The 26795-nt window shown below is 35.2% G+C and overlaps 2 protein-coding genes across 3 annotated transcripts; one reads left to right on the top strand and one right to left on the bottom strand.

Moving 5' to 3' along the window:
• Positions 1-1032: 1032 nt before the first annotated feature.
• Positions 1033-16903, top strand: LOC132274545 (uncharacterized). Of its 2 annotated transcripts, XM_059775853.1 has the most exons (18): positions 1035-1487; positions 3986-4052; positions 4195-4290; positions 6396-6652; positions 7096-7260; positions 7391-7717; positions 7911-8005; positions 8172-8256; positions 8401-8610; positions 9461-9520; positions 9770-9849; positions 12597-12916; positions 13006-13097; positions 13189-13318; positions 14012-15222; positions 15369-15658; positions 16011-16178; positions 16268-16903. In XM_059775853.1, exons 1-18 carry the CDS (start codon positions 1221-1223, stop codon positions 16371-16373), a joined length of 4026 nt encoding a protein of 1341 aa, XP_059631836.1. In that variant the 5' UTR covers positions 1035-1220; the 3' UTR covers positions 16374-16903. The 2 variants fall into 2 exon arrangements, with proteins under 2 accessions (XP_059631837.1, XP_059631836.1); XM_059775854.1 differs by lacking the exons at positions 16011-16178; positions 16268-16903 and having other exon boundaries at positions 1033-1487; positions 15358-15491.
• A 1194-nt stretch (positions 16904-18097) lies between these two features.
• On the bottom strand, positions 18098-24303 carry LOC132274544 (UDP-galactose transporter 1). The gene is made up of 5 exons (XM_059775852.1): positions 23845-24303; positions 20970-21219; positions 20660-20867; positions 18832-19063; positions 18098-18575 (listed from the first exon to the last, which is right to left on the bottom strand). Exons 1-5 carry the CDS (start codon positions 23953-23955, stop codon positions 18354-18356), a joined length of 1023 nt encoding a protein of 340 aa, XP_059631835.1. The 5' UTR covers positions 23956-24303; the 3' UTR covers positions 18098-18353.
• Positions 24304-26795: the final 2492 nt, after the last annotated feature.

Here is a 26795-nt window from a genome sequence, read left to right as displayed (position 1 = left end):
TCCAGTCTGAAATGTTTACTGTTATATTACCTAGTGTTAGAGGAAATCCTAAATAAACAATAATAAAATAACAAGTATAATGGTCCAACATTGGCATTTAAATAATTAAATTTAAATTTAAATACAAGATTAACCAATTTTTATAAAACTACTCTTACTTGTGGCTTTTGATTAATTGAAATGGCATTGCATTGTTATTAGACTCTGGAAAGAAATAGGAAGAAGTTACTTCGACATCTCAACCAATTTATTGATGGTCAAGTGTTATAATATGGTGGCATTTTGTTGGTCTTCAAATATGAGAGTACATGTTTTTATATATAGACACAATTTATTGATGGTAAAGTATTATTATTTAGTGGTATTTTGTTGGTCTTCAAATATGAGAGTACACATTTTTATTTATAGATAAATAGATGTGTTATGAGACCAAACAAAATTACATTTTGTTCGAACAGTTGATTGTAAAGATGTGAGTTGGGCGGTAGAATCACTCCCCTGAGTCATGTGGCAACTTTGGTTCGACTCACCCATCCTTCTCCTACTCTTCCTTACCAGCTTAAAAAAAATAATAATAATAATATTGGTTGTAAGGAAAAAAAAAAAAAAACAACGAAGCCCTAGATTTATTTGTTTTACTTTTACCCAATATACCCTCACATAAGATAGAGGTGTGATCATATGGCATCACTTGATCATAACCTCAAATAAAAAGGACTTTCTAAGGATAACAAACAAATCGATTAAAATTTAAATTTTATTTTATTTTATTTTTTTTCTATAAACAAATCGATTACAAAAATGAACAAAATACATACAAATTGGACTGTGAGAGGAGGGCGCGGGAAATTCGAACGGTACGGATTAAAAGAGTAGTACCGACCACCGGCTGAATCGGCTAAAAAATAATTTTCGCAAATTTAACATGTATTTGTCAAAAAAACATTTGGGAAGGTAACATGTTACGAGTAGTGCCAGCCGGGTTTTGCAAGTTACTAACTTACCATTATAGGTTGAAAAAAAAGGAAACTCACCATTATAGTATAAAATATGTGCCAAACGAAATCCTTTTCCAAGGCGGGAACACCTTCATGATTCCCTCCAACCCCATCTCTCTCTACCACTTTCTCTCTCTAAAATCAGATTTTGTTATTCCTCCCACAGACCCCCAATTCAGCAAAAACCCTAATTTTGCATAGAACCAAAATTGAGCTGATCTAATGGAAGAATCAGCCAAGGAAGCCACGGTCGTGGTGGCGACCGACGGTGGAGATCTGTCGCCGCCGGAAAGGACGCCTGTCCGCCGGCGATTGATCCAGTCGACATTGTTCCCGCACAGGTCTCAGGAGAGTGTGGTCAAAGAAAAAGAAGGTTGTGATGGGGATGTAGAACAAGATGACCAAGACAAGGAGTGTTGCGGGAGTCAAAGCAAGAGGAAGAGAAAGCCAAAGCCGAAGGCAATGTCTCAACCAAGGGCATCTAAAAAGGTGATCTATTTAGTTTTGATGTGAATTCGACTTAATCTCTGGTAAATTGTACTTGTGGACTAGTCTATAGTCAATTGGATTAGGCATGAATTCAATTTTGAGCAATTTAGTCTGTTTGGTTGCTTAGAAAACTGAAGGAAAAAAAAAAAAAAAAACAACAATGAAATTACACACACACACAAGTATACGTTCGTTTGGTTTTTGAAGAACGAGAGCTTACCAGCGACTGGGTTTTATGTTCTATTAGGCTCAGTTGAGTGAAGGCTTTTGTTTTCTCTTTTGGGTTCCAAATAGTATCAGTTTCGCCAACTGTAGTCTTATAATCAACTGTTGCATTGAACAATTGAGTGAGTTATATTGAACTCGTTTTCAAGCTTTGATGTTGGCTTCTAGGGGTGAAAAGTGAGAGTTGGTTCTGAGTTCATATAATGCAGAGTTCATTGAACTTTAAGCATGTTTTTAACATGCTGAGTTGAACACTTTCTATGCTTTGATGCAAAGGTTACAATTACCTCATTTTCATGCATGGTCAAACATGCCTAAATGTATTTTAATTGAACTTGAATACTTGCTGGAAGTTTCCCTAATTCTTGACCACTTGTGAAGTTTAATTTGTTCACAGATGAGAAGTGAACTGGTGCATTCCGAATTTTAACAAGCTGGTGGGAAAAGAAAGGGAACGATTACATTAGTTTAGTAGGAACAGAAATGAAAAGAAAGGATAGTGTTAACCCACTTGTTTGGATAATAAGAAGCTCTTAAGTAGTTTAAGGAAGAAGAAAAACCTTACTGTTGATTAGTCTACCATGTATTAGGCACCTGAATAGGAGATCACCTACAATTTCACTAGTGCTTAAATGTAGAATTTAGGAAGTCTGTATTCTCATCTGTGATTCTGTGCACCTTTAATTGAAAAGACTATACATGATTTTCTGATTGATGTAATTGGCTCAAGTTATCTGCTCATTTTAAGAGAAAAACCTCACTGTGTTGTGCCAAGGGAACCACAGTTTGCACTTGGGAACCAAACAAGCTCTTGGAATTTTTTTAATTGCTATTTGATGGGTTTTGACTTTGACTTTTATTTATGAAACCCCATAACCATAAGTAAAGGGAAGGCACATGTGAGGTTCATAGTTTCTTGGTATCTTCCACTCGAGTTCTCTTATACGTCATATTCCTTTTTTTTTCTTTTCTTATATTTATTTTTTTCAAGTTCATACTAATTTGTCTATTGATGCCTCAAATATATATATATTTTGGTGAAATAGCATTCAGTTTTGTTTATTGGAAAAGTGATTTAAGATCAAACTATCCATCAGTATATATCTCTTTGGGTTTTAGCCTAATATGATGGCAAGGAACTCACCTCTGTGTTATATGGGCCAGCCTGAACTCTGACCTAAGCTTGTATAAGAATTAAGAAAGTGAGTTGATCTTGGGCCGAGGTCAACGATTGCAGGACGGACTAATTTGAGCTTGAACATACCTGGGCCTGATCCAGCCTGGTTGGATTGACATGTGTGCATGTTGACTCCAGTGTCCATATCTATAAAGTCGAAGAATTTTGAATTAAGTGACTGGCTTTAGACTAAAACCTGCTCCCATGGTTGACAGCCTGATTGCAAGGATATCATTCTCATAAAAAAAAAAAAAAAATGATATCTATTGTTAGGCTGCTTGTTGTGTTGTATACTAGAGAGGCTGGAAACCATCTCTCTTCCCCACTTCTCCCCCCTCCCAAAATAATAATAATTAATAAAGAAAGAAAGAAAAAAAAAATAGAACCCTTATATATCGTTAGGATTAATAGTATGTGTTCGCAACACACTTGTGTATATATATTTTTTCAAAACCCTTATCTATGGTTACCTATTAATGGTTATTAATGATAAGTATGTAAAAAAAAAAAATTACATGTGGCTCATTCAAAGTCCACTGAAAATTCTCAGTCTTACTTTTAAAAATCCAAATCTAATGAGAAAAAAAAGTTCATTATTGTCATAGTCCTTGCTACACATATCAATTTATAAACTGTCAGTGTCTTCTTCTCTCCAACTTTTTTCTTCTCCAGTCTCTATTTATTTAAAGTTGTATATTCTTCTTCTTTTTTTTTTAATTATATTATGAATAGGAAAATATTTTCCTGAGAAAGCCCTCATTATTCTCGTGCCCTTATAACAATTGAATTGTAAGGCTGTGAAGTCAACCTCTTAATTCTAATGGTTGTAAGGATGCAAGTTCAGTAGGAGTATCCTCATGATAGACATGCATGCTATGATGAATATACACTAAGAATTGTATTGTAAAAGAAAAAATATTTACAATTATTTTATAATTTTTTAAATTTTAATTTCATGTTACAGTTTGGCCCCCCTAAATGAAAATTTCTTGCTCCCCCACTGCAATGACATCACTTCTGCTGCTCTTCAATCTTGTTACTGCTGGTATTGTAGATGACATGCAACTGCATTTATCCATCTCAATTTTGATAACAGGTTGCTGAAAATGGCAAAGAGAGTCTGAGCATGAAAGTGGATGACAAAGATTCTGCAGTTATAGTTAGTAAGTGAAGGCCATGCTTTGCTTGATTAAGGTGTATTGAATTATGGAACACTAAAGTCAGAATAATTAGATTAGCAACATTGTATAACACTGCAATTCCTTCTTAATTTGTAGAGTCTGATTTACTTTTAAAAAATTTCAGAGAGACGCCGTCAGAAAATACAGCAGGAAGAGCAGCTATGTGTTGGTTCACCTGAAGAAAATGATATCACCTGTTCACCCCCAGAATCAGCAGCCGGTATGTCAATTTCACATATATTTCCCCAAATTTAGTTTTCTATAGCTTTTAACCCATTAAGATAGCATGGCGCGATATGATCACACGAGAAAGATTATCAATAATGGAAGTGATGCTTGACATTCCAGGCTAAATGTTGGCGATTAATAACAACTGTCAATACAATCATTATTAGCCTCACAGAACCCAGGGGTTAGGGTCATCCAATGTAAAGCAGGCCTGGGGATTGACCTATGAAAAAGCAGACCAGGTTCTCAAGTAGGAACTGTGTAGGCACTAGCCTGGTCCATGGTTCTGTAGTCCAAAGCTGGAGCAAGGCCAAGCTCAGGTTCATATGGCTGCTTGATTGGCATAAAAATAAGTGTGAAAGGAGGAAAAAACACTCTTCTGTTTAGATGAAACCTCTGAATCCACAAAGAAAATGGGGAATAGCTAAAGAAACTATTATTCAAATAACACTACAAGACGAAACCTTTGAATCCACAAAGACGAACTTATTAGTTCGTCTTTTACATTGTTATTGCAGCACAATAACTTGCATATAAACTCCACACGATTGACAGGCCAGGAATATGCTCCTGGGGGGAGGAGGAAGAGAGAGAGTCAAAGAGGGAATTTGAGAGAAAGGAGGGAAAAAGAGAAGGAGCTCAGTAAAGCAGTAGGAGAATACTGAGGGGAGCAAAAAAGTTATCAGGGCAACTTTGTAATTGTCGTAAAACATTCATTACAAAATTATTATTTTTAAAAAAAAAATTTGAGTGGGTGTGGTGGTCCCCATTGGACCCTATTTAGCCCCGCCCTTGACTCAATATAAGAATTCTATGCATTAAATTGCACAATGATAATTTGCAGAAAGTAATAAAAAAATTCAGCCAATACTTCTCAAACAAGCTTGAACAACTATTATATAATTTCTTAAAATGGAAAGTTTTCAGAGAATTTGCATCTTGATGCTCCTGAGTTTTCTGTGGGATGTAAAAGTAGTCTAGTGAACTTACATTAAATGCAGTAGACCATGACAACAAGGCCAATCTGGTCTATGCTGGTGGTGTCATCAGACCAAACTATGACAGATGTAATCGAGGCTAGATATATCATGAGCAGAATCTTGGAACCATTATAGAACTGCACAGATTGACACTTGATACCCTTTTCCAGTAGTAGGTCAGCAATTGCTTATTGAAGGATATTAAAGGGCACGTGTAGAGCCCCTCTAAGGATAGATGTCCAGGACACCACATGAGAAGGCAACATCGACGGTGTCTCTCTATATGACAGTGATAGTCATTGTCAGTTATAAATGAAAATGCCACATTATACCCAATGTTAATTTATGAAACATCTTGTATGAGAAGAGGTATGAATTGATAGCACCTGCATAACTATATTTGCAAATTTCCTAACTTTGCAACACTTTCCAAATTATTTGCTGAATTCCTGGATTGATATTTGATAGATCTAGCATGGCCACATTTGCTTCTTTTTCCTGAACATACGTTGTTTTTTCTCAATTATGTTTATTGGATTGAATTTCTTTCCAAAAAATAACTATCTTATTGTATTTTATTTTATTTTTTTTTGAATTTTTTTTTTCTTTCATTCCAAACGTTTTCCTCATTTTTTCTAGCACTAAATAATTTGTTCATGACTAAGCCAATAGAGCTTTAAAGCTTATTAGATGCAAGGTGGAGGTCCTCTGTTCCAGGAGAACGTAAACTAGAAAATCTTAAGTCAACAACAACTTTCCTCGAGAACATCTTGTGTAGAATGTTTCTCTTCTCATGCGGAGAACTTGTATAACTCAAACAATAAAAAAAAAAAAAAAAAAAAAGGGTTGCAATCAAAATAAGCTATTTCATATTTCAAAATGAATTCTCTTGATCAAGTCATAAATTCCCTGAGGATGTTTATGAGGAACTTGTTAAATGTTTACTACTCCTTTGAAACAAGTTTGTAATGGGAAACTAAATCCATTTGTGACACATTCTTGAAATGGATTATTGTTGTGACATCATGTTTACAGGTCAGATCTTTTACTGGATCACCCGAGGAATTTCTGTGCTCATTGATGAATGAATAACTTACATATGTAATATATTATATAGGAGATATAAGGACACCTCGGCCGTTGAGGCGACAAGCAAAAACTACACCAGAGAAGCGACAAGCGAAAACTACACCAGAGAAGCGACAAGCGAAAACTACACCAGAGAAGCGAAAAGTGAAAACACCAAAGAAGAAAGCGATGAATAGTGGCCTAAAGGAAGCATGCTCCAGTCACATCTTAACTAATCTCACACAGAGTGAACATACGCCACAGCCAATTCCCAATCTACGTTTAGAGGCAAAAGTGACAGCTGAGGTTTGTCAAACTTACATGCTTCTTTTGACTATAAATAATCCTGAAATTTCATTTTCTCATATTCGGTTCTTATTCTTGTTATTGGACTTTGGTCCTAGTGCTTGTTATTTACGTTTTACTTTGAATATACACTGTACTTACCAACAGGCCTGTGACTTAGCGGTACAAGGCTCTTATTTCCCAAAAGGGAGGTCAGGGGTTCGAACCTCAGTGGAGGCAGTGTGTGTGAATCCCAACTAGGAAAAATATATATATATATACTGTACTTTGTGGTGGCCTTTTTTTCATTAATTAATTTTTTTATGTTCTTGCCTTTTGAAATTTGCAATCTTTGAAGATTTTTAGTTACATAAAAGCTTCAACTTGAATATTTATTCTTCATACAGCGGATTATGATATGAAATATTTGGTCTCTTAAGCGTCTTTCTATTTTTTTTAATCAGGAAAATTCACGTATATTTGCGGGAAAGCAAATACATCCATTTTTCTCATCCTGGAAAATGAGCAGGAAAAACCAGGAGAGTACTGTGGAAAATAACTGGTGCTCTGTTGAGAGAAAGGAGAAAAGCATTACCTTCAGCCCTATTCATGTATTTGAGAAGGTCCAGGTATGATGTTTTTGATTACCTAATTTTTGAAAAGATGTTCTTTACTCTAGGTGTCCGATTGATTGTTTTAATATGAGCATTTTGGTCCATCTTTCTCACCTAGGGTTGAATTTGAAATTTTATTATGTAGGATGACTTTGGCTCCCTTGATTGGGAAAATTGGGTAATTTCCGAAAAAAGCTTCATTGGTACCAATCTTGGTCTAGAAAGAGCATGCTTACCGGTTTTTGAAGGATCCGTCAAGTCCTTAAATTTTGAGAACTTTCTCTGTGTTTCTCATCCAACTGGGTCATCATTGCTTCAGAATGGTATTTGTTTGGATAAATGTCCTATTCAACAAGAATTTGTCTCTTTGGTTCAATCACCCATTGGAGGAGAATCTCTGCATCCAATATCATCAACACCATTGGCTGATGAGCAAGTGACTCACAATGAAAAGCTAAAGGATATAAAAGTGGTACATATTGCATCACTTCAACTGTATATGCTGTCTTTTTTCTCTTAGTGGATTTTTCTGTTGCCTCTATAGGAATGTTTATTGGCTTACTATATTGGTACTTTGCCTCTATTGGGATGTTTATTGGCTTACTGTATTGGTACTTCGCAAATTTTGAATTAGTATTATACCGTGACCGTTATAATATTGGCAGGACCGTGAAATGGACTACGTTGATTTCTTCTCCAGGCATTCTGGCTGTGTGGGTAACCCAGATGTTGAGTGCCAGGGTAGATTTCTTCAGGAAGGGTGAGTGTTTTCTAAAATTTTGATGGCTTCCATGTGTTTGAGCTTTACTTATATATATTTTATATGAGACTTTAGCTTTATCCCAGTTGTTCTTTTGACATTGTTGTGAATGCAACTGGTACTTGTTAGAACTTTTGAATTTATCAGAATGCTGTTGTAAGTGCAGGATGATGTCATATTATCAAGGTTGTAACAATCAGCCTGAAAACAGCCTATGGACAAATAAGTACCAGCCTCAAAAGGCCATTGAGGTGAGATATCTCAAATTAGTGTTGTCTTTGTCCAGAAGTTAACTTCTCCAACGTGTATCCAATAATATGCAGACAAGTTTTTAAGTTTTTCTCTGTTCCCATATGCATAATGTCATGTATTATGTCTGATGATGTGGTGTGCAGGTATGTGGTAACGGTGAATCTGTGAAGTTTGTAAGTGAGTGGCTACGTCTTTGGCATGAAAGAGATTATCGAACCGGCAAAGATTCCACCATTGGTGATAAATTGATCGTGCAAAACGCTGATTATAACTGTTACGGAAGTGACTGTGATTCTGAGGATATAGCTGAAATGAGTCTGAAGAATGTTCTCTTAGTTACAGGACCAGTTGGGGTATATATCTATTCTTTTTCTATTTGGAAATAAATTAGAGGAAAAGTGAACTGCAATATATATCTGCATTTTGGCACTGTCTGTAATGTTCTCGCCATTTTAAATATGTGATCTCATTTTGTTTTTTTTGGTGTTTAATAATGCACCATAACTTGATCATGTCTTGTGTTGAATGCTAATGTTTTTCTTCTTGTTTATGCATGATGGATTTTTATTTAGCGCTAACTAATGCTACTACTTGTTTTCTAGATTAGAATGATTATTTGCTTCTTGTTTTCTTAAGGAATTATCTGGAAATTTCTTACACTAAATAACCTCACGAAAAGAATCAATCGATCACTAATATCATTTGGTATGCAAAAATTTTTTAGTAGTTTCTTTTATTTTGTAATATAGTAAAACATTCTCTTAGATATACTTACTTGGAACTTGATGTATATTTTAGTAAACATCTCATATAGAGATAATTTTGTGCAAAAAAATTTGATTTCTATATTTGTAAGAAGTCGGGATTTTGTTTTCTCTCTTTCTGCTTAAAGATGAATATAGATCCCAAAGAATTATACCGAGAAAAATGAATGAATGTCATGATGAAAAGGGAAAGGAGTCAAAATACCCTTACTAAAGTTTCTTCTCAAGAACACTTCTTTTGAACTGAAAGCACTAGATCATTTGCCAATTTGTTTTAAAAAGTGGATGCTGTACAAAATTGATAAAACAGCCTTGATTGCTTGCAACCTGATAAAGAATCAGCCTTGATTTCTTTGCCACCTTTTAATTTTTATATTAGTTCAATACATATATTCCTGGTTTACATTGGTGATTAAAAATGTATGCCTTGTCCATGCAGAGCGGAAAGTCTGCAGCTATATATGCTTGTGCAAAGGAGCAAGGTTTTCAAGTTATTGAGGTATATTCTTATTAATGAACCATGGTTCAGCACCCCAGTTGACTATTAATGATCTATTTAGACTCACATGTTCATATGAGCACAACACCCTATGCTTCCTTCATGCATAGAAACTGGTGAATATGCAGGGCATCATTCAATGGAACACACTTTTTAAGTCACCACTCAGTCTTTGAAGTTTGTAGTTTGATACTAATGGAATAGCCTATCAACTGTAAACCTGAAACATCTGATCTGTTTTCTTGCTAGATCAATGCATCAGACTGGCGGAATGGAGCTCTGGTGAAACAAAGATTTGGGGAGGCTGTAGAATCGCACTGGCTTCAATGGTTTGTTAAAACATCATAATGATCTGCTACATTTGAAATCCTTCTTGTTTCCAGAACTGGATATTTGGTCCTCCATTCCAATATTATCCACATTGCTCTTTCGCATCAGTGCAGTTGTCGGTCTTCATTGCACAGGGGCAATTATCTTAAATGGAATGCTATTTCACTTGTTTCACAAATGTAATTATATTTAATTTTGCAGCACTATAAAACTTATTACTGAATTTGAAGGAAAAATAAAGCAATAAGTTTACAGAAATCTAAATTTATGAAAATAGCAAATAGGAATATGTTTCAAAGATGCCCTGTATATGTAAGTTTGTTATTTTAACTACTAAAGGAAGTGCATTACAAAGTCCATTACCTGGTATATGTCCTGCCTAAGCGAGGTGCTAGGTGGGAAAGACTTGAGATGGACCTGATCTCATTATTTCTTAAAAAGTGGTCACTCTGAGATTCAAAAAATTGAAATTAAATAACTACTAAACTAATAGAGATTAATTAAATATGAAATTAGGATAAAAAAAAGAAAAGGAAAAAGAAAATGGAGAATACAACAAATAGTGAAGATAGCTGACATCATGGTTAAGATACCTCATGGTTAAGATACCTCAATATGTGGTTTTCTGCCATTTGAAAACAGAAAATAATTTTTTTTTTTAAAATGGTTGTACAAATTAGCAGTTTATGTAATTATTTTATTGAACAAAATGCAATTTTAAGTAAACAAGAAAGTAAACCCCCTTCAAAAATTTTAAAATAATCACTCAAATCCGAATCATCCATAGATGTGGATCTTTGACGAATCTGGCCGGAATTGCTATTAAGTTTCCCGTAATGAGCATTCATACCATAGACGTGGATTTTTGACTAATCTGGCAGCAATTGCTATTAAATTTTTTTTTTTTTTTTTTTCGGAAAGTAATTGCTATTAAATTTCCCATAATGAACGTTCATATTAGTAAGGGTCTCATGGAGTGTATGTAATGCCTGCGATGGTCCAATATGTAAAGATAACAGTCCATCACATACATAATGGATAGGACGGAGGTGATTCTTCTTCTCCCCAATATATTAATGTTCTTTACAAGTTCATGTAAGAGCAATGGGCAATATAAGGTCTATGGTAGCAGGTATTGATCCCTCTTAAGACTAATGGGCAATTTAAGGTGTTTCATATATATATGCTGTAAATGGTGATGGAGTTGATCACTTTTGCTGTACTTGGTTACGTGCTTAAATATTTCAAATAACTATTGGGTCTTATTTAGATAATAATAAAAAAACTTTGTGTAATAGATTGATTCTTTCTCACGTAATTAGTTCATCATCCTACAGGGAAAAGGTTGATTATTATAAAACATGTGCCACAGAGATACATCTTTGCAGCAGCATTATGATCTGAAACATTTTCCTTTTACTTTTCATGTTCTAAATTATTGAAATAATATGACTGCTCCTGCAAGCTTCTGAGTGGATATGATATGATGAATCAAGCACTGCAATATTAAGGACTCCAAAAAGTGTACAAATTTTTCATGGCAGTGTAGATGGCCATACAAGTTTCTTATAATTAGTCCTTACCGTTGAACCTAATGGATTGAAATTTTGAGATAGGCGCAACGTGTCACAAAATATCTTTAAAGGTATCTGTAAAAAGAAAATAGATAATGGAAAAAGCCAAAGAGTCTTCTTCATACATATATCCCTGGAAATTTTTAACTCTATTAATTCTTTGGCTTAGTTGATTTTTGAGATCAGAACGAGTAAAGCAAATGGTTGAGATATAGAAAGTATCTACTTTGTAGATGTTAGGGACTTTTACCACCTCCACCCCCAAAACAGAAAAGGAATGAATCTTTTTGGGGTTGGTTAGGTTTTAATATTCAGCTTGGTGTTTCTTTGTATTCTCTCTTGTCTTTATATTTTCTTTTCCTGAAGGATGCCTCCTCCTTCATGTACATCTATAATTTTCATAATGATATAGCCTTATAGATTTCCGTTTCTTAGAAAAAAATGGAAAATAGACACAAATAAACTACTAGATTGTATGTTCAACATGTAAATCACTTTATGAGGTCCAAAATGATGCACAATACTCCTTGTTTCTGTCTGGACGTGTGAAAAATATTTGCTGCTGAGATTACTTCTCATTGTATTCTCTTTTATAATTCTTTTGGATGATGGTGTGTTGGTTTCTATCTTCAACTGGCTTGCTATCTATCTGTTCTCAGGGCTAGTTAAAATACTACTGAATCATAATGGGCTGTGGCAATGTTGATTGAATAATTTGTATTGTATTTTAATTTTTGATTACTGACCCTTCACTTGAAAGGACTGAAGCATTCCTATAGTACAGTGTACTTGTAATATGTAAAAGAGAAAAATTGGTGTCCATAATTGTAGAAAAATCTTGCAATTCTGTTAGAACATATTTACTTTTGGCTTACGTATGATAATACCTGGTAATATAAAGCAATCTACCTTAGCTTTGTTTAGCAGCGTGACAATAGGTTACCGCGTCATTCTTCTTCCAAGAATTCCGACTTTTAAGATTACTTCTCTGTTACTGGGTTTTAAATGCTATCTCAACAGGCTTCTGCATACTTGTGTCAGTTTCCTGGTAAATGTATTTTAGCCATCATTTCTTTATGACCAATAAAACCTTGAAGAAAAATCAAGACATTATGAAATCTCAAGCAAGAATTCAAATTACTCGTCCCACATTAATAGTGATTTTCTTCCAGGACAGTAGAAAATCCTGTGGGTTCCGAGAGCAAGATCCTAAAATCCTCGCCCATCATGCATGATACCACAGCAGTCCAAGAGTTCAAGGATGAAGTATTTGAATTGATACCATTATCAGATGAGGAAGATTCTCAAATTACCAGTGGAATTCCTGGGAAATTTGTATGCGACAATAGAAGTGCTAGTGATCAAAGTGAAATCAAATCGTTACTTCTCTTCGAGGATGTGGATGCTACTATTTATGAAGATCGTGGTTTTATTGCTACAATACAACAACTTGCGGAGACTGCAAAGCGACCTATGATATTGACCAGCAATAGTAAGAAAGGCTTATAGGTTAAACTTCCTTTTGTTCTTACATCATGTTTCTAATTCAAGATTTAACTACTGTGTTTTGATAATTTTTAGGTAACAATCCTGTCCTCCCAAACAATTTGGACAGGCTGGAGGTGTGTTTCACATTACCATCATCGAAGGAGCTTCTTCACCATGCGTACAGAGTATGAATTTTCAATGCATTTTCGCTTTTCCCAGGTTTTCCATCGTATGAATATCTGTTTTCATTAAAATCAACTTTTAATTTCTCTGCAGGTTTGTGCTGCAGAAAAAGCCAATATTCAACCTTGCTTACTAGAGCGGTTTATTGGATATTGTCATAGAGATATTCGTAAAACCATTATGCATCTCCAATTCTGGTGCCAGGGTCAAAGACATAGGAAAGGTAAGTCCTACAAATACATTTTGGCTCCAGCATAAGCTTATGTTGATCATGAATACAGCTTTATATTTCAGTATGGTGATAAAACTCGCGCACTTGGTTTTCCTGGACTTGTTTCTTTTCACTTATATCATCTGGAATTCTGGATGCAGGGGAAGGTTTTTTTTTTTCTCTCTCTCATTTTTTTTTTTTTTGGTAGTAAATAGAATTTGATAAGTTTATTCTTTTCTATGTTATGTGAAATGAGTAATTTTTTTACTTGTAGTATTATATGTGGATATTGGAAAGGTACATTTAGTTTCTTATCAAATATCACCATTCCCTCCTTGCCCCTCCATCCACCAGCCCAACTACCCTGGTTGTCTTGAGACCATTATTTTATAATTAAAGGGACCTCAAACCCAGCTTCTTGATAAAAACATCATTTATTTTGCTTGGTTAAGATGACATAAAATAATAGTTTCATTTCATTTCGAATAACGGGTCCGTGATTTTTATTGCTTTGTAAAACCACAAATTGAATGGTTTTATTCATGTGTGGTATCCAAATGCCTGCTTAGCAAATGAGAATGTGATGGAGCTTCTAATTTAAGCAATTGATTTGCATTCACAATTCATCTCTTGTTCAACTTTTTTCATCAAACAAGCATGTAATGACAGTGAGAAGTACTTACGTCATATTCTCTATTTGTCCAGATAATATAGTTCAGAGAATATATGATCCATTGTTATTTGACCTTGATGCTGGACATCAAATACTACCAAAAGTTATCCCTTGGGGTTACCCTTCTCAATTGTCTGAACTCGTGGAGCAGGAGATCACCAAGTCATTGTTGCTGATGGAAGAGAGGTCTAGCTTAATGGAGTTGGTTGAGGAAGAAGAGCTAAACAATAATGAAATGCAGAACAGTGCAAAGATGTGTGACAACGAAATGAACAGTGTTGAGGCCAAGAAAGAAGCAATGTTAAGCAGGCACTGCTCCATTCAAGATGACAATAGTTTTGCAGCTCCGTTTGATACAGCATGTGAATTCTCCAATTCCTCAGGCTCCCCAGTTGCATTTGCTCGGAGAAATGTTCGGAGAAAACTCGATACAGTACTGTATTCCGATTCTGGAGATGAATGTTTTGGTGATGGGTTTCCCGTGGTTTCAAGTATACTCGAGGGTACTAACAATGAAATACTTGAAGTGAACAGAAAGTCTCCAAATTATCAATCAGCTGAGAGGTGCTTCAACCCATTATCTGAGCAGCTACTTCATTCCGAAGGGCAGACATTGGAAGAAAATCATTATCACCAATCAGAAACAGCAGACCGTTCACAGATTGATGTTACATGCAAGTCAGTTGATGTATCCGTTGTGCCAGAATCATCTTTTGTTCCTGAGACTCAGATTAATAATGGAACCCTGTTGTTTTCTAGAACAGTGTCTTGTGGTAGTGTTGCTGATATAGAAGAAGCAGTTTCTGCAAGCATTGATTTAATGCAAAACTTTTTGCCGGTTGAAGTTAACGATTTTAATAAATTCTCACCTGGATTACATAAAATTTCAGAAATCACAGAAAATACCTGCAATATAGATACGGTATTGGTTGACGGAGAGGAGATGGGAGATTCTCACATTGAGGGAATGGAGGCTGTTCCAAGAGGGTATCAAGTGATGGATGAGTGTAGTCGCATGGACTTCTGCAGGGGATCCAAGTCCATTGAGAAGCCTTTGTCCTGGGCTGCGACTGATTCTGTACAAGAAACATGGAGGAAACTTCGTGCGTGTCACACAGACCTAAGACAGTATGTCACCCCAGAACTGAAAGATGCATCCCAAGTTCTGGAACTTGCCTCTGGGATGACTGATCTAATTTCAGAAGCAGATTTGTTACTTGGTGACTGTCAACCACTGATTTGTGTAAGTATAATGTTATTTATGAATTATTGCATTTTATCTCTTGCTTATAAAATATAATACTATCATTTCTGTATTAGATGTTGGAAGACAGTTTAATTTTACGTTACGTATGTGCTGTCCATTATGGTTTGTCAGTAATCTTGCAGGACTATTTGGAATCGTCAAAAGTTCGTTACGAGGAAGCACATCCATTCAGCTGGTACGATGACCAATTGCAGATGACATCAACAATTGCGCAACACGGGATTTGCTTCTATTCGAAGGAAATTGCTTCTTTAGGATCAAATATGGATTCCTTGAGCAGGGTGGATTTGGTCTTTGAGATGCTAGAATCCTCAACTAATACAATGGCATTAGGGAAATTGGTCAATCACGATAAGAGAACCATTAGGAGTTCAGAGATAGGGCCACCAAGAAGAGGCATTCCATTGGAAAGGTAAAGGATTATAATCACTGACTTCCATGTTACTAGTTGTGCTCACATACATTGATGTGCATTCTAGCATACTGCATTTGACATATTGATGTGGATAATTAACAGATCAAAGGCACAGTAAAACTAAAAGGGATGTCATAATGAAAGTTTGGTTATATGTGCAATTAATTAGCTTGCTAGCTAATTAATTCCATCTCCCCTTCAGGAAGCCTTTGCAAATCTAATGCAACACTTCCCATCTGGTTCGGCGAGATCCATAAATGTTGAATGTAGTGCTTGTTTGGATCGACAATTTTTTGTGTGTTAACACAGATGCAACTAAAAGTGCATTTTCCTTGTGCCTATGTTGCAGTGAATTAAAGTCGTGTCTTTGCGACATAGTTCAGTCCATAATTCCTTCAAGATCGTACTTAGCATCGAAAGGTAATGCATTCCATGAATATATTGCTTCATTGGGCCAGATTTCAAGATTAGAAGCCTCCCGTTTATCAAGAACCTTTGACAAGACAAAACAAAGAAGGTATGTGCTTTTGTCATTTCAACATGGCATTCTTGCAACCTCTTAAATGTTACATGTTATAAACAAAGTTACAAAATGGTGCACTGCAGGAAACGTGCTGCACGACACTACTTGGGTGCTGGTGCGCTGATGTTGTCCCCGGAAGATATTTCGTTGCTGGGTCAAAATAATTGCTATCAGAAAGATTCATCCTAACCCGGGGATGCAAGTTTCAGATAGGACCCCCAATCAAGGAAAATCAACCGTGGATGCAATGATCATTTTATCTTATGTCCATGAAGTGGTGATTGGCTCAATACAATTATTATAGGAAACCAACATTTAATAGAAAGCAGATTTGAGAGAGGCCATTCAGCGGCTGCCATTACTCGGTTTGGACTGTGCCGCCAGTGACCATGGCCCGGCATCAACTGACGGATTAACTTTTCAGATGAAGGATGAGAAAGAGGCCAACAGAAATAAGTATGCTGATCCCAACATGGGATACAAGTTAACTAATCTCCCTCATTGTAAATCTTATAGAGCTTCATTTGTCTTTTACGGAATCATACAATGCCAAAAGTGATTGGTGAAATAAAATTTTTGGTCTCAGGTCCTTTTTGTTAGTCCTCAAATGTTGTAAAGTAATTATTTTAGCTGTCTCATTCTTCAAGTGCAATTTGTAATTGGAAGCTGGCTAATCAAAATTAGTCCCGCTAATCAAAATTAGTCCCGGAGTTGTTGCATATGTAAGTGTATGTATATACAGTATATGGTTGCAGGCCTTGCTTTTTTCCCAGTACAAAAGTATGATGGTAAAATTAAGAAGTATTACAATGCTAGGATATCTCCTTTCGGTTATACTTAGATCAATATTTAGATTTGATTAAGTTTGGGGTTTTTTTTTCATAATAATTTCTGAAGTTTAGAAGTATGAGGTTCTCTCTTCACCAGTTTTGCTACTATTAGTAAATAAAGATTTTTTGAGAAAATGTCGAAAATGATCTGATATAATGTTAAAAAGTAGTACAAAGAATCTACTTTTTCATTATCAGAAGCCTGTTCGGATTATAGTGACTTGTCTATCTGTATGTATCTATGGTAATGCCCGCAAAGCACAAGTAGCTAGTGATTCCCGTGACTTTTATCTGTGCCGACCCCCCCTCTCTCTCTCTCTCTCTCTCTCAACTTTCTTCTTCACATGTCAACTGGTAGAAATAAATGCTCTGAAAATATATTCATCTCACTAAACCTTACACACATTGAGAGTGATAGGTCAAAAAGGGTGTGAGATAGAATGCAAAGCTCGGGGTCTTTTTAGACGCAGCTAAGTGAGAGAAGGTTGGGAATCAACATATCCAATAGATGGGTTGGGGTTAGAGGGTGTGAAGGAAGTCGGAAGCAAATGAAATGATGGGTTAAAATGTATGAAAGTATTGAGAATGGTGAGTGGGTTGGTTATGAGGCCAGGAAGAGAGTCCTCCACACAAGGGCTTTTCAAGGCTTGTAACTTTGTAAGCTTGAGGTATGTCAGTTTACTTTGTAATTATATAATGTTTAGTAGTTTGTATGTGTTATGCGTGTGTGTATATATATGTGTGTATGTGTGCGGTCAATGTATCTATAAAAGAATCCGTGACCAAACAGATTAAACATTGCTCAAATAAGACTTCCATATTTTCTCTTTTGCTTTGTTTCCTTTCTTTCTGAAAGATCTTATGGCGTGTTTGTGTGTGTGTGTGTGAGTTTGATAGGTGAGAATACTCTGATCTTTTGGTGTGTTTCTTCTTCTCATGTACTTTTGGTACTGCATAGTGACAATTTGAGAAGTGTATATTAACTTTTTGTTTCACACTATCGATATGCAAATTCACATGTTTCACACACTATTGATCTACAAATTCACTTTCCGACCTCTATATAGTCTTTCGAAGACGAAATTACCATTAAGAACTTTCTCAGAATAAAGATTAATAAGAACATGAAGAATTTTTGAGGCCATATAGAAAAAGAAATGAACATAAATTAAATTTTAAATTAATCTAATGGAAGTCTACACCAACAAAGAAGTGGACTTCGTTTTTCTTCTTTCCTTTGCCTGTCCTATTATCACTCTCCAAAACAGCCAGGAACCTTTTAGCATCACTACTTGATCAAACCTTGTCACATATATATATTTTTCCTTGGGGCGACTGATCAAACCTTGTCATCCAATTTTTCACTAACGAGGGGAATCAATTCCTTCAAGCTCCGGGGAGTCCGGGGTGTACGAGGAGTTCCAGGTGGCTGTTGGGAGAGCAAGTGCCTCACGTACCCATAGAATGTACATCCTATTAGTGTCACCGTACAGCCAACTGCATTTGAAGCTGAGATTGGATTTCTGAATATCAGCCATGAACATGTAACAGCAACTGCGACCTGCATAGAAGAAGAGTTTTTATGTAAGATGGTGATGATAAAGAGGGCATACTGGGGCTTTGACAAACAGTACACACCCATGAGTTGTTTCAACAATATAAATTATGTAATAAAATCCGCCAAATATACTGAAAAAATTATTTTCAAAAAATAATTTTAATATATAGGAGAAGTTTAGCATATAGACAATAACAGCTATAAAAATGAGATGAACATGTGAAACGATGATGTATCTGATTGTCAAAACTAATCTCACCTTAAGATTACCAGCGACATTAAACGTGACTGCAGTTGTGGAGTGAATCACATAGAAGATAGAAAAGTTAAGGCAGAAAGCCAGTACACCGGAGCCAAAAATAATGATGAGGGGTGAGGCAAGAGATTGTTGTGAATGAAACCATTCTAAAACCCCAGATCCTTCAAGTAGTAGCGCAGGGACAGCCAAGATCATAGTTGCAAAAGGTGCCATGTAGTACACTGTGTTTATGCTAAAGTGCAGACAGAAATATTCACTAGATCAGAACTAACCATATACAATTAATCACACAAGCCAAAAAATGACCTATAATTATCTTCAATAGAGTGAATGTATGCCAATTCTGGAGCTAGAGCACAGCGGGCACTTAAATGGAAGCATTCAATCAGCTATTTAAAAAACTCCCCTATGTTAATTTTCATTGACATGAAGATTTGGGAAAAAGAAATGGTTCTTTGGAATCTTATGACAGGCTGGGACAGGATTAACTGTTATAAGTTTCCTAATTATCTTTCTAGTCCAACAACAACAACATGGCTATCAAATGAAGGTACAGAACCAAATTGAATAGCATATAATTGTGGATCTCTGGCATTGAATTGATAACTCTTGTACCCATATATTTCTTACCAAAAACTTAGCTTTATATCTTTTTAATCTACAACTATTCCCACCTCGTTCTATGTTTCTCTTTTTTGTTCATCTAGACTACATCCACTATTTTTAAGCTAGGAAGCACGGATACGGACAAAAGATGGGTACGACATGACATTAACACGGCAATAAGTCAAATCTCAAAAAATTAGAACACATACAGCAGGAAAACATCAAGCTTAGTAGTTATCCTCTCATTTTTATTGTTGAATCCTCTAATTCTATTATTCATCTCGTCAGTGTTCCTACTCACCAATTTGTTATGCAAATACTTTCTAGATTAGCTTTCTAGCAACAGTTAGTTGTGCACTGAAGTGTGAGACCGTGTTCCAATGCAATGTGCACCTTCAATGAATGTCCCAGTTGACCAGCTAATCCTCTTATGGCAACAGGGAGTGTACAAGTGATCCATACCCGACATTTACATAACTCAAACCAGCTTTGTAGTCACATGAATTGAATTTTGGAATTTCTAGTTAGATTGACAAGGTCATTTAACCAATCAGGCTCGAATTTACTAAAAACCCAATCTCCTGAATATGTATGATAAAAATGTGACTTCCTTAACCCCCCACCTAAACCTCCAACATATTGCAGATTATAGAACATGAATAAAAGAGACATCAGTAGGGGGGTTGGTTCACATTGAAGGACAAGCAGCCCAGTCTGAGATCCTGCCAAAAGGCACCTTAGTCATGCACGTATACCATTTTAGCAGGATAGATGTGATTGTGTGATGTCTCTATCTCATGAAGAACCAAAAATAATAATAATAATCACTAGTGATAAGAGATGTCAGCAAACCTAAGCTTAAGATTGACAAGCAAGACTGATCTAGGATAATATAAAATATGAAAATTATCACAAGACAAACCTATAATAAGCTGTAACTACAGGCTGCAGAAGAATAAAATACATGGCTCAACCAGAGTTTGATGAATTCTGTTTAAACCGATCTAGAGAGGAGAAATTGGTAACCTATTATGCATTGTTAACTTTAATAAACACAATATGCATAACCCAAACAGGGCAGCTGGGTTGGCTAGTCTCTTCTTGATAATTAAGATAACATTCGGTTGAAAACAAATCTGAACCAAACCAAATGATTCTTTTATTATATATATATATATATATATATATTTGTATTTGGAAGGGAAAAAGAAGGAGGCAACACCTGTCAAACTTATAGCCATGCAGCAGAGACTCTGCGAGTATAGTCTTTGTAGAAGTCGCAAGACAGCCAAATAAGGCAGCACAAAATCCAAACATATTAAAACTGAGCTCTGTAATGGAGGTAAGAAGAATTCCTCCAACAATGGGCACCAGTGATGCCCAAATTCGCCAGTCAAAATATTTTCTCCAAACTAGCCACTGCAAAAAAACTGTTTCAAATGCATTGGAATCAGATGCAGTTATGAAAAGAAAAGGGGAATTATTCAGAATAGAAAAATAAGAAATTTTGTTAGGTTTAATCTGAACCAAACCTGTTGTTGCAGGTGTAAATGATTTTATGGTTTGCATAAAAGAAACAGGAATGTAACGCAAGCTCACGTTCCCCAACACTATGTTGACACAGAACACAAATGACATGGGGAAAATCCTTCTCCAACGATCTTCAGGGTCAACCACAATAAGTGGCTTAAGTTTGAGCACCTTTATTACAATGTATGCGCCAATAGATGAGCATATGAAGTGTATGCTTGATACTGTCAAAGGAAACTTGAAGTCCAGTTTCTGTGAAGGACATAAAGTCAGAAAACCATAAGATATGACAATAATGACACAAGTACAGGATCATCATGTAGTTCCATTGTTCCAAAAAACAAAATCAATTTTGCTGCAATTTCAGAAACAAAATATTAAATTAAGAGATAAAAGACAAATATAAAAAAGACGTGTGATGTGCTGGTAAAAAAAATGGTATATGGATATATGACTTATAACTGATTTGAAGTACTAAAAAAAAAAAAAAAAAATGAATCCAAGATTTCCATTCCATCGCACAACCATCTCCTTTGCCATTCCCGACCCAATTCTAACTTTTACCCTTGACTCCCATGCACATAAAGTTTAAACTGTAGAATATCCATAGTTGCATCTTATATTTCTAGTGGCTTCTATGAATAGGACTCTTTACCACTGATAAACAATTCCAGAATACATTTCATGGTCAGAATTACAGGCACATGATATTAATACCATATCGATTTGTCTAAAACATAATCACACCCAAATCCTCGATTTGTCTAAAACATAATCACCCCCAAATCCTCAGTCAACCTGAACCCACACCTTTTGAAGGTAACATTGACTAAAACCTAAAACCAACCAAACTACTGAGTTTCAAAGAGAGTTGACAGTACTCAGTATGCATGCTTCTCCAGAACTATCAAAACTTTAAACCAGGCCTGCAGAACAAAACAAAATGTTGTGGCTGCCATCATCGTGGCCGCAGCCAGCCTTCCAGTGTAATCTCTGGTAAAAAAATATAGCTCCATGAGCAAAAGCTCCTGTCATGATGAATCCTGTGGTGTACTGGAGATGGTATATAATGCAATTTTGAGTAGTAAAGTCTTACGCTATAAATGCATAAACATGTAAAGAGTACATGGCTTGAGGTACCAAGGAAGTAAAAATCCCTAACGAAGCTAGAGCAAGATCTAATTGAAAACGAATCGAATTATTGATTGTGTCATAACGACCCCTTGTGTCCATGTCCCATCGTTCCCTGGAGAAATATGTGCTTCTAATAGAACACAGTTTCAACAACTTTATTGTATTCTAGTTCAAATTTTGTCTTGATTCAAAGACTATGTATTAAATTCGGAAATTCATGTTGGAAGTAGCAATTCTATGAAAAATTGAACCAAAAAATACGTAGAAGCAAATAAAGACCGAGACTCCAAAATCTACTAAATAGGCCCACCATAATACAATCAACTCAACAAAGCATGTTGTCAACTATTTTCAATTGCGCTACATGAATATTGTTTTGCCATTCGGCTCTATCTAAGGCCATAACCTCAATTAAATTACATCCATTTCTAACTATCTCATTCCATATCAATTTTGGTCTTCCCTTTTTTTCTAAATTACCCTCAATAAAGACTACATCAATTTTCCTAATGGGCGCAGTTATTGGTCATTATTTGAATATGGCCAAACAATCTTAATCGGTTTTTCTCATTTTTCTCCAATTGGTTTTCAGTCATCATACACTGTCTTCATTCTTATTTCAACCTTTTTTTGTCTTACCATACATCTATGATCTATCTCAACATTCACATTCTACTACAGTCATTTTATGAATATATTGTTTCTTAGCTATCCAACATTAAGTCCCATAGAATATGTTTAGTGTCTAACAGTTGTTCTGTAAGGAAGTATGGCTAGTCTAATCCACTCCCTCAGCTCGTGTTACTCTTTCTCTCCACTCTCCAACATGTAGTTTCCAATAATCTTAGGATCCAATTTGCCTTTCTCTTAGTAGAAAAGAATATTATTACAAAAAAGTCCAGAATGAAAAAATAGGGATAACCTTTATCTAATTCTTGCTCATTAAAACGAAGGATGAGCTAAGTATCATTGCAGCAAAAGATTTGAATCAGAGTCATACACTTTAATGCAGATAAGGCATTATCACTATTCTAAAATCCTGCACAGCTAATGCACTAACTTGGAAACTTCGACCACAATCCACATGGATACTATAATTTGAGTTAAGGAAAACACATCATCAGATCACCCTTACCTTTATCCCATATGAATAGAGTCTGCCATATTGAATTCTTTATTCCCATTATTTTCTATTACAAGCCATGTCTCCTCTTATACTCAAAATTTTTAAAATCATTTCTAATTATTTCATCCTATACTAAATTTGGTCTACCTCTATTCCTCTTTCCTTCTATGCAAACCATCCTTCCTTTTCTCACCCGGCTGGTCTAAGGTGTATGTGTCTATACCACATAAGCTTACCTTCTCTTATTTTATCACTAATAGACGCTTACTCCTAATCTCTTCCTCAATCTGAATATTATCATGTAACGTCGAGTCACTCCAAACATCCATTTTAACGTTCTCATTCCAGCAATATGAATGCATTTTTCTTGTTTCTTTTCTAGCACCCAACACTCTGCATTATAATCACCACAATTAGAAGGGAAAATTTTCAAATCTTATACAATTCTCACAAAATTAATCACAATCATACATTCAATAGACACAATCACAATACCTAATGTGAAGATCACGAAAAGTTATACAAAATTAAGCAGGCCTATAACCCATTGAATATAATATCCATAAGAGCACACACATGTGCGTAAGCTGATAAGAATATAATAAAGAGAAACAAACCTGAAAGATCCATTTGTTCATGATGATAACGGTGACATTGAAACCCCACCATTGAAGGATAGCGAGAATCGATCGGACCACGCTCCACTGGAGCAACCGACTCTCCTCCATCTCTCGCCGCCACAGATCACCCCAATTCTAAATCACACCCAGATCAATGAAAACCAACCACAAGATCCACAAAACCCACTTCACTTCTAGAGAGAGACGAGAATTGCAGCAGCAGCAGCTGCGGGCGTCTAGAGAGAGAAATAAAAACGAGGAATTGGAGAGAGAAGAAACCTAACAGGTGAAGAGAATAAACGGGAGAGGTGGTGGAGATCGCTCTTCTTCCATGTGATGTTGGCGTTGTTTGTTGTTCGACTCTCTCTCTCTCTTGAATTTTAAACGTCTTTGCCCTTCACAATTCACACTTCACCTTTGCATCCGTAACTGAAGTCTCTCTCTCTCTATTTGTATGTGTATACTGTATATATCTGTATATGTATATAATATATAATTGGGGTCTCACGCTATTAAATTACTACTGGGAATTCTGAGGTTAGGTCAAACTAATCAGAAGATCGAAGCCATTCAATGAATATACTTTTCTCGATATCGAAGATTCAAACTAGATCTTTGGTCAATTACGTATATAGACTAGTAATAATTAAGCCTTTAGAATTTAGATTTTATGCCTTATGTGGATTAAAGATTATGGTATTAAGCACATGAATTTGAATCCCTCGGTTGCATCTCTCACATCGAATTTCTATACGCTTTAAATTTATAACAATCCATAAGTATTATCTAATAATTTAAAATTTTGAATCAAATGAGAAATATTTTATTAGTAATAATTGATCCATAATCAAAGAGTCAGACACAACTAATTAAATTTATGTGAGCAAGAATGACATCTCCATTCATATAAGATAGTTGAATATATCCAACTTTTAAATTATTTATCATTATTATTTATTTAATGATATCATCCCTGTGAACTTTTTTTTTTTTTTTTTTTTTCTTAATTAGGACTCATACACACTGCCTCCATAGATTTGAACCATGACCTTCCTTTAAGAAGTAGGAGCCTTGTACCGCTAGGCCACGAATGTACAAGGTCAGACCTTAAGTGCTTTCGCCCTATGTTTCTAAGGTCGAATCTCCTTTCCCTCTAACCTCCATTAACTCCTCCGTGTTCGTATCTCCTTCCCCGTAAATACCACTAATTCTTAACTCTCTAATAATTGTCAAAAAAAATAAAAAATTTGTATGAATAATATGGTGTAATATTTTTCAAAATTGTTTAAAAAAAAAAAAAAAAACTGTGAACATAGGAATGAAATTAATAAATAAATAACCTTTTTTTGTCTAAAAATAATATAAAGCTAGAGTTGTTCGAAATTGGGCAAATGGTTTACCTTTATGTGTTGGATCACTCAAAGAAGCCATGTGTATTTTTCGTAAATAAGACAATAAAGTGCCAGCTCTATGATCCAATCAAGAGTTGGCACAAAATAATATGCCAAAAATATTCTTTAGTGCTTGAATTCCTTCTCCTGTTTTTAGCTTGGGAGAATGAAAAACAAGAGCAAAGTTAAGGGCGGCTTATCAAGAGGCTCATGTCATACAAAATGAATTTTCTTTTGTTGATCCTTGGATTGAAAAAATTATTAAAAAATATTTATGTATTTACAAATTTTAAAAGTATTTTAATCCAATAAATAATAAACAAAGTTCATAAATGTTACCATAAAAACTCACGTGAGTGTAAAAGGATTGAGAGTTGGAGACAAGCATAGATTACATAGGAAAAATTATTACATGGTCCTGCATGGTTTTAACCAATCAAAACCTATCATGTAAGTAGACCTAATTATGAGAGATTATTGGTCTCGACCAATCACACATTAAAATATAAGCAAAAAAGTGAGTTAAAGTTAACACATACATTTATGTGTCCGCGCATCATTGACTTGGGACCAAAATTCCAAAATTATGTAATAATTTTTTTCAATTTTATTTAGGATAATGCTTAACTACTCACTGGTGGGTAGGGAGAAGCTACTCACCCTATATAGTCAAATAATAACATAACCCATCATATTTAAAAATAAAATAATTCATACATAAAAACACTATATACCATTTATTCAATGGTTGATCTGAGAAAACAAAAAAATGTGTGAATTATTTTATTATTAAAGGTGATGTGTTATTTTGTTATTGGATCACATAGAAGTGAGTAGCTTCATCCTACTTCCTCATGAGTAACTAAACATTGCCCTTTTATTTAATAATTTTCTTGCATATCATATTGTAATTAGCCCCGAACATATAATAATTTCTGAAATAACCGGTACCATAACATAAAATGTCAATAAGGGGTTGTTCTCCTCATGATGACCAATGTTGGGTTCCACTCATTGCTGTCTAACAGAAGCATTCTTTGATATTGATTTGGATAGAGCCATTCTCTACCTTTTTCTCATAAGGTTGGGCCAAAAACAAAAAGGAAAAGTGATTTAAGATAGTATGCTACATAGGTCATCACAGTAGAGTGGGTGAGAAAATAAAAAAGTTTGGCCACTGCTCACTACTCACTAGGCTCGAATATTTTGACCAAGACCTAAGATTAAACACTTGACCCATTTGCTTATATTTAGAAATAAAAAGATAAATCATAAATATATATATATATATATATTTATATATATATTTATGATTTATCTTTTTATTTCTAAATATAAGCAAATGTATATATATATATATATATATAGGGCCGGTCATATGCCCAGATGACCGAGACAGTCGCCTAGGGCTTTTAATTTGGGTCTAAAAATCTGTATTACTAGGATCTCTCAAAATTTTGGACTTCAAATTCGTCAAGCGCCTCAGAAAATATTAAACCTAGCAGACCAATCCAAAAAATATTAAATCTCGTAGACCGACTCTTTATATATATATAT

Source organism: Cornus florida, unplaced genomic scaffold, assembly GCF_030987335.1.
Source record: "Cornus florida cultivar Cherokee Brave unplaced genomic scaffold, ASM3098733v1 CherokeeBrave_3.0.0_Hap2_Chr09, whole genome shotgun sequence".
NCBI classification, from domain to species: Eukaryota; Viridiplantae; Streptophyta; class Magnoliopsida; order Cornales; family Cornaceae; genus Cornus; species Cornus florida.
This window is presented reverse-complemented; position numbering and strand designations above follow the sequence as displayed.